General features: G+C 41.9%; 1 protein-coding gene across 1 annotated transcript; it reads right to left on the reverse strand.

The window, feature by feature from the left end:
* Positions 1–5575: 5575 nt before the first annotated feature.
* LOC119508055 (ubiquitin-conjugating enzyme E2 G1) lies at positions 5576–6789 on the reverse strand. The gene has a single exon (XM_037801494.1). The coding sequence runs from the start codon at positions 6615–6617 to the stop codon at positions 6105–6107; it is 513 nt and encodes a 170-aa protein (XP_037657422.1). The 5' UTR covers positions 6618–6789; the 3' UTR covers positions 5576–6104.
* Between the last annotated feature and the right edge of the window lie 2369 nt (positions 6790–9158).

Below are 9158 nucleotides of genomic sequence, written 5' to 3' on the forward strand. Positions count from 1 at the left end.
ATAAATACCCCACCCTTGACAGGACAGGTTTGTCTCTCCTCTCCAACACTCAGTCGGGCATATGGAGCTGCCAGCCACCAGCCCTGACCCAAGCAATTTGGCCTTCCTGGGAGACTGGCCACAATGGAATCTCTTCCCCTGTGCTTGTGGGCCATTTGTGCTGTGGAACTGTAAGCATGCCTCTGAGATATTACGGGTTTCGTTCCAGACCATTGCACTAAAGCGAATATCACAATAAAGCAAATCGTGGATTTTTTGGTTTCCTAGCACATATAAAAGTTATAGTCACACTATACTGTAGTCTATTAAGTGTTTTTAGATATTTAGTTATATCTTAAAAACCATGTACATACCTTAATTTAAAAAGACTTTATTGCTAAAAATGCTAGCCATCATCTGGGCCTTTGGCAAGTCATCATCTTTTTGCTGGTGGAGGGTCTTGCCTTGATTTTGATGGCTGCTGACTGGTCAGGGTGGTGGTTGCCAAAGGTTGGGGTGGCAGTTCTTAAAATAAGACAATTTAATGAAGTTTGCCACCTCGATTGACTCTTCCTTTTACGAAAGATATCTCTCTTGCATGTGATGCTGTTTGATAGCATTTTGCCCACAGTAGAACTTCTTTCAAAATAGAAGTCAGTCCTCTCAAACCCTGTTGCTGCTTTATCAACTAAATTTATGTAATATCCTAAATCCTTTGTTGTCATTTCAACACTGTTCACAGCCTTTTCACCAGGAGCAGATTCCAGCTTAAGAAACCAATTTCTTTGCCCAGCCATAAGAAGCAATTCCTCATCTGTTAAAGTTTGATCATTAGATTGTAGCCATTCAGTCACATCTCCAGTCTCCGCTTCTAATTCTAGTTCTACTGCTCTTTCTACCACATCTGCAGTTACTTCCTCCACTGAAGTCTTGAACCCTTCACAGTCATCCACAAGGGTTGGAATCAACTTCTTCCAAACTCCTGTTATTGTTTGATATTTTGACCTTCTCCCATGAATCATAAATGTTCTGAATGGCATCTACAATAGTGAATCCCTTCCAGAAGGTTTTCAATTGACTTTTCACAGATCCACCAGAGGAATCACTATCTATGGTACTATAGCCTTATGAAATATATTTCTTAAATAATAAGACTTGAGAGTTGAAATGACTACTTGATCCATGGGCTGCAGAGTGGATATTGTGTTAGCAGGCACGGAACCAATATTCATCTCATCGTACATCTCCATCAGAGCTCTTGGGTGACCAGGTGCATTGTCATTGAGCAGTATTATCCTGAAAGGAATCTTTTTGTTTGTGCAATAGGTCTCAATAGTGGGCCTAAAACATTCCTGTAAACCATGTTGTAAACAAATGTGCTATTATCCAGGCTTTGTTGTTCCATTTCTAGAGCACAGGACAGAGTAGATTTGGCATGATTCTTAGGGGCTCTAGAATTTTGGGAATGGTAAATGAGCCTTGGCTTCAACTTAATGACACCAGCTGCTTTAGCCCCTAACAAGAGAGTCAGCCTGTCCTTTGAAGCTTTAAAGCCAGACATTGACTTCTCTTCTCTAGCTATGAAAGTCCTAGATGGCATCTGTGCCGGTTTGAATGTGTTATGTCCCCCAAAATGACATTATCTTTGATGTAATCTTGTGTGGGCAGACATATCAGTGTTGATTAGATTGTAATTCTTTGAGTGTTTCCATGGAGATGCGCCCCACCCAACTGTGGGTGATGAATCTGATTGGATAATTTCCATGGAGGTGTTACCCCACTCATTCAGGGTGGGTCTAAATTAAATCACTGGAGCCATATAAATGAGCTGACAAAGAGAAGGAACTCAGTGCAGCTGTGAGTAACATTTTGAAGAGCAGCTGAGAGTGACATTTTGGAGAGAACATCCTGGGAGAAAGCCATTTTGAAACCAGAACTTTGGAGCAGATGCCAGCCACGTGCCTTCCCAGCTAACAGAGGTTTTCCGGACACCATTGGCCATCCTCCAGTGAAGGTACCCGATTGCTGCTGTGTTACCTTGGGCACTTTATGGCCTTAAGACTGTAGCTGTGTAACCAAATAAATCCCCTTTATAAAAGCCAATCCATTTCTGGTGTTTTGCATTCTGGCAGTGTTAGCAAACTAGAACAGCATCTTCTTCTAATAGAAGGCTGTTTCATCTACTTTGAAAATCTGTTGTTTGGTGGAGCCACCTTCATCAATTATCTCAGCTAGGTCTTCTGGATAACTTGCAGCTTCTACATCAGCACTTTACACTTTCATGTTATAGAGATGTTCTCTTTCCTTAAATCTCATGAACTCACCTCTGCTAGCTTCAAACTTATCTTCTGTAGCTTCCACACCTCTCTCAGCCTTCACAGAATTGAAGAGGGTTAGGGCTTTGCTCTGGATTAGGCTTTGGCTTAAGGAACTGTTGTAGCTGGTTTGATCTCCATATCAGCAGTAAGGCTGTTTCACTTTCTTATTCCTGTGTTCACTGGAGTAACGCTTTTAATTTTCTTCAAGAACTTTTCTTTAGTGTTCACACCTTAGCTAACTGTTTGGTGCAAGAGGCCTAGCTTTTGGTCTATTTCAGCTTTGAGGTGCCTTCCTCACTAAGCTTAATCATTTCTAGCTTTTGATTTAAAGTGAAACTTGTGACTCTTCCTTTCACTTGAACACTTAGAGGACATGGTAGGATTATTAATTGGCCTAATTTCAATATTGTTGTGTCTGAGGGAATAGGGAGGCCCAAGGAGAGGGAGAGAGACAGGAGAACGGCCAGTCAGTGGAGCGGTCAGAACACACAACATTTATCGATTAAGTTCGTTTTCTTATATGAGCATGGTTCATGGAACAAAGATCACTGATTACAGACCACCATAACAGATATAATGATGATGGGGAAGTTTGAAATATTGTGAGAATTACCAAAATGTGCATAGAGACACAAAGTGAGCATGTGCTGTTGGAAAAATGGCACTGATAGACTTGTTCCATGCAGGGTTGTCACAAACCTTCAATTTGTAAAATAAACTCATTATCTGAGAAGCATAATAAAGTGAAGTGCAATAAAACGAGGTATGTCTATAATAAAGCGGTCATTTGCTGAAAGTTTCTGTTGTCCCTGGGCCAGGGTTCCTGTGATGCATTATGTAGCAACTTGTGCCGCAATTGTTGCGATATGGAAACTATAGAGGGCTCTGACAGCCCACAGCAGGCCACCCAGCCTGATCAGCACCTCCGCAGAGAGTGATGTTAAGCTGTGACCGGAAGGATGAGTGCACTCTAGTGGGAAATTAATAAGAAATTTAAATTATCACCATAAAATGAGATCTGCTGTCTGTCAAAGCAACAGCTTCAGAGATAGGTTGTGGGAGGGTGAACACAGTGAGGAGGGAGGTGAAGTCTCCTCAAGCATCATTGTAGTGGCTACTGTTTATTGAGCATACTCTATGAGCAGGCTCTGTGATAAGTGCTTTACTTGCATTTCACGTTTATTCCTCACAACTCATTTAATCAATATTTATCGAGCACCTGTTGTGTGCCAGGCACTGTTCCAGGAGCTTTATCAGCAAATTGTAAAACAAAGATCTCTGCCTCCTGAGGCCTGAATACAAGAGAGGGGATAGACACACAATAGGAATAAGAGATAACTAAATATTATACTACACGTTTGTAGGTGACAAGTGCTGTGGAACAAAAGGAAGAAGAAAAAGCAAATGAAGAGTCAGGGTGTGACAGGGGAAATTGCAGTATACTTTAGGGTGGCTGGCAGAGGCCTCAGTAAGGTGAGACTTGAAGGAAGGGTGAAGGAGATAGGGACCTCAGCAGATATCTATGGAAAAAGTGTTGCTGGCAGAGGAAACAGCTGGAGCAAATGCCCTGTGGCAGGAGCAGGCCTGGCATGTTCACAGAATAGCAAGTGGCCACCGTGGCTGGAGTGTAGTGAGTGAGAGGGAGAGTAGCAGGACAGGAGAGATGAGGAGGGACCAAATCATGCATTGTCTGTGGGCCACTGTAAGGACTTTGTCAGTGGGGAGCTGCTGCAGGATACTGAGCGAAGGATGTGGCTTTTTTTTTTCTCCTTTAAAATATTTTTATTAAGGTGAAATTCACATAACATAAAATTAACCATTTTAAAGTTGAACAACTCAGCGATGTTGAGCACATTCACAATGTTGTGCAACCGCCACCTCTATTTGTTCCAAAACATTTCCATCACTCCAAAAGAAACCCTGTATTCATTAATCAGTCACTCCCCCCTCCTCCCTATCCACAGCCCCTGGCAAACACCAATTTGTTTTTTGTCTCTATGACTTTACCTGTTCTGAATGTTTCATATGAATGGCTTCTTTCACTTATGTGATGTCTTCCAGGTTCATCTGTGTTGCTGAATGTATCAGAGAACTTCATTCCTTTTTATGGCTGAATAATATTCCATTGTATGTATTTACCACATTTTGTTCATCCATTCATTGATGGACGTTTGGGTTTTTCTGTTTTTTGGCTACTGGAATAGTGCTGCTATGAACACTCATTTACAAGTATTTGTTTGAGACCCTGTTTTCAATTCTTTTGGTATATACCTAGGAGTAGAGTTGCTGGGTCATGGGGTAACTCTACATTTAACTTTTTGAAAATGCTAAAACTGCCTTCCACAGTGGCTGCACCATTTTACATTCCCACCAGCAATTGAAGAGGGTTCCAATTTCTCCACATCCTTGCCAGCACTTATGTTCCAAAATTTTTAGTGGGTATGAAGTGGTATCTCATTGTGGTTTTGATTTGCATTTCCCTCATGGTTAATGATGAGCATTTTTTCATGTGCTTGTTGGCCATTTGTATATCTTCTTTTGAAAAATGTCTATTTAAGTCCTTTGCCCATTTTAAAATTTTGTTTTATGTCTTTTTATTATTGACTTGTAAATATACAAAGAGTTCTTTATATATTTTGGATATGACATATTTTTTTTTTTTTTTTTTTTTTTTATTGGAAAAAAATTATATTTTGGAAGAACTCACTACATAAGGTGACAGAATTCCAAAATCAAATTACATGAAAATATACATCACAATTTCTTTGTACAATAGGTGAGAAAAATCTGCAGTGTAGAAGAATAGAGGCAAAGAATTAGGAAGGGCCAATGAAAGGGGTATGAAGGTAAATAGCATTTTTAATAGCAAACCCAGAAGTTAAGTAGAAAGCCTATAGCTCTGCATGCTTTATTTATCCAACCTTAACATTAGGCAACTGGAGGGCAAAATGAAACCAAATTAGAATATTGTATTGTTTGGTCTGAATTTCAATAAACTGAATTCAGAACCAATGCTTTTTAGTTCTCAGGGGTAATGATGGGTTCAAGAGCTCTCAACAGCCAAAAATGTTATTGCTACATCCAATCCAAGAGATGGGTGCAACTAGATTACAAAAAGGATGAAGCACCTAATGATGACCAATCTTCCGAAGTCATCATAAAAATCAAGTAATTGTTTATTCAGTATTTCAGTATTTGAACTAAATGATTAAGAACTTTCTGGCAAACAGAAGGGATAAAGCAAAGGGTACTGTGTCAGAACAAGGAAGATACAAAAGTTAAGTAAGTGAAAAGAGTTTAATGAAGCCTCAATGGTTTAAAAGGAAATTAAATGGAAACTTTTAATCCTAATTGCTTTTCATCTGACATGCTTTAAGGAGTCTTGAAAAACTGATAAGAAACAATGAATAGGGAAAGAAAACCTGCTAAAATCTTTTAGAATTTACACGATTCTTATTCTACTACAAGAAAGCATTATTTGGTACAAGGTGTATTTGTGGATGTACATGAACAGTATATATATTATCCGGATCATGTTGTGCTATGTACAGGTCTTTACAATTCTTCCTGAAGGTTAAAACAGTTCATTAGAATTCAAAATGCGTAATCATCTGTAAGTTGGCACTTGTTAGGCTCTTGTCAGCATTGATAACTGGCATGTTTTATTGCAGCCCAGTTCCAGCCAGTGTTTGCCAACTAGTTACATCAGAAGTCCAGCAATAGGTGGGTAGAGTGCAGGAAAAACAGTGCCATGTTTCTCAATTGGAGACCCTGAAATAAGTGAAGTTACTAGCTGCTGAATAAATGTCACTCAAAAGCAGTCTCTTGACTTTTTCTTACACAACGGGCAACTTTCCTTTTAAAGTCTCCATTTCTGTCTTCCCTCCATTCCTTCGCAGCATCAACGTTAGCAGGTGAGTCTCCATTAGGGTCTGCCAGCATAGAAATAACGCTAATCATGATGGTTTCCACGGTGTGGATAGGGAGCCAACGTTCCTCTGGCTTTTCATAACCATATTTATCTTCCCCAGGCTCATGAAGAATAGAAATGCACACATCACCATTTTTATCAACATTCGGATGCCAGATTTCTGTAATGAATTTCATTTTAGGAGGCCGGAGGGGATAATCTTTTGGGAAAGTAAGATGAGCCTTAAAAACACCACCTTCATAAAGAGTATCTGGAGGACCAATAATAAGGACTTCCCATCGGTAGAGATCATTGTCATCTATCAAACCTGCTGAAAAGCCTTCCACTGGATTTTTGTTGAGCTCTGCCAGCTGTCTTCGCAGTAGCAGTGCCGACTGCAGCTCCGTCATCCTCCCCGCCAAGGGCCCGGGCTGGTGCCGGGACTTCCGAAGGACTGGAAGCAGGCTCTGGGGGCGGCTGGAGCTGGGTGTGCTGAGGAACCCGGAACCCCAAGACCGAAGCGCCGAAGTCGAAGAAGGCCGGGCTGGGGCGCGATAGCGGCTCCTCGTTGCCGGTTCGGGTCCGTTCCATGACATATTTTTTAAAGGGTCACTCTGACTCCTGTGTTGAAAATACTTAATACTCTTGGGAGGTAAGAATAGAAGCAGTGAGATCTGTTAGGATGCTTTTGTGATAATCTAGGTGAGAGATGATGGTGGCTCAACCAGAGTGGTATAAATGGAAGTAGTGAGAAGTGGTTAGAGACTGGATATATTGTAAGGCAGAGTTAGCATGATTTCCTGAAGGAGTGGATGTAAGGTGAGAAGGAAAGATAGGAGTCAAGAATAATTTCAAGATCTTGGCCTGAGCCACTGGAAGAATAGAGTTACTGTTTTCTGAGACGAGGAAGGCTACAGAAAAAGTAATTTGGGGGTGGAGGTGGGGAAAAGATCAGGCATTCACTTTTTGGCTGGTTTAAGATTTCAATTAGGCACCCAAGAGGAGAAGCCAAATAGGCAGTTGGATATACAAGTCTGGAGTTTGGGGGGAAGGTTGGGGCTGGAGATATGAATTTACAAGTCATAGGCCTATAAATACTGTTTAAGGCCATGGAAAGAGATGAGATCCTCAAGGAAGAAGAGCAAAAAGGACTAAGCCTGGGCACTCCAGCCTTAAGAGTTGGGGAGAAGAGCCAGCAAAGGAGCCTGAGAGAGAGCTTGCAGTGGGGGGTGGAGGACACCTAAGAGAGTGTGTTATCCTGGAAACCAAGTGAACAATAGTCCTTCAAGTAGGGAGTGATCAGTTGTGTCAAATGCTGCTCTTAGGACAACTGGGACAAGGTCCAGGAATCTATCATGGGACTTAGCAACAGGAAGGTCAATATTTCTCTTTCTGTAAAGAGCAGATTCTGTGAAGTTGTGGGAGTAATGGCTTGATAGGAACTGGTTTAAGGTAGTAAATGAAACCTACTTATTCCAGGAGTTTTGTTGCAAACATGAGCAAGGAAATGGGGCAGTGACTGGCTGGGAAATTGGTGTCAAGAGTAAAGGTTTTGCTTATTTTCAAGACTGGAGACATAACAGCTTATTATGTGCTGATGGGAATGATCCAGTAGAGAATGAAGAATTGGCAGTAGAGAAGAGAGAGGGGAGAATTACTGGAGAGCTAGTTGGAGAGAGAATGGGACCTAGTGGACAAATGCAGGGGATATTCTCGTCCTTCGTATACAGTAAAGGAACTGAAGTTCAGAGAAGTCATGACTTCGCCCAAAGTCAGCCCTAATGACTGAGGCTGGACTGAACCAGGCCCCCCTGACTGCCGAGCCCGGGGCCTTAGCCCCTAGGATGCACCAGAACAAAGGCTAACACGCTGCTCATTCTCCTTAAGCTGATTGTCTCACTTCTGGGATTGAGTCCTAAGAAAATAAATAATTTTAAATACAGAGAAAGCTTTAGGCCCAACACTATGTTTTTGAACTACAAAAAGGAAACAACCTAAACTTCCAGGGCCAATGGAATGGCAAGTAAGTATTGTGTCACATAGCCCCACTTGCAGGGGATAAATAAACACAGGGTGAACACAAACTAAAATGGCTTCGCCTTTTGGGCACTGCCCATGCCCCTTCTTCCTTTTGGGTGGTCCATGCAGAGGTGTCTGCAAAGAAGGCAGCGTCCTGCTGTGATATTGGCCAGAAAAATGGGCTGGGATTCAGATCATCTCTCCTCCCTTCTCTGGGCTGTTTTGGTTGTGGGAGAAAGCTCAAGCTCTCTGGGGAAGCTGCCAATACTGTGGTCAGGTCCTGCCACCTGCTGGCAGGTCCAGTTCTGCCCAGCCTCCCTCCAGAGCCGGGGCGCAAGGAATGCTGTGCCTTCCCAGAGAGGGGTCTCACTTATGAGGAGGGAGCCTCAGGGGAAGACCCCCTTCCTCCACAACAGCTCCCCTAAAGGTCAGTTGTAATGCCTGACATTGCCCCATGGAAGTTGAGGGTTGCTCGCTTTATAAAAAGCAAATATCTAAGGGAGAGAAATAAGCTCTTACTAACCCTAGGCATGAAGCAGGCTGTTTGCTGCTATGGGGTCTTAGCAACCTGAGAACACTCGGTTTGGGGCAGAAAGATCGTTAGAGGGTGGAGAGATGGAGGAGTAGCCTTCCGGGTGGGGGTGGGGGGCACACCCATCAGAAACAGGCTTAAAAAGCACAGTCACTTTTCTCATGGTTTTTATTGCTTGTTTTATTGTAAAAACTGTAGAAGCTCATTGTAGAGAATCAAAACATGAAACAAATGTTAAGCTGTAATCCTTCCGTCCTGAGATAGCCTACATGAACACTTCAACACATTATTTTTTATATAATGATAATAACAATAATATGGAGCACTTATGTGCCCCATGTTTATATTTTTCTTTGTAAAAAATGGAACTTACTGTAAATCTTATTTCCTTATTCAAAAG

The sequence above is a fragment of the Choloepus didactylus genome, chromosome 13, assembly GCF_015220235.1.
Source record: "Choloepus didactylus isolate mChoDid1 chromosome 13, mChoDid1.pri, whole genome shotgun sequence".
NCBI lineage: Eukaryota > Metazoa > Chordata > Mammalia > Pilosa > Megalonychidae > Choloepus > Choloepus didactylus.

Coding starts and splice junctions, on each gene's coding strand:
- LOC119508055 (XM_037801494.1), bottom strand. CDS start 6,617: ATGACGGAGCTGCAGTCGGCACTGCTACTGCGAAGACAGCTGGCAGAG.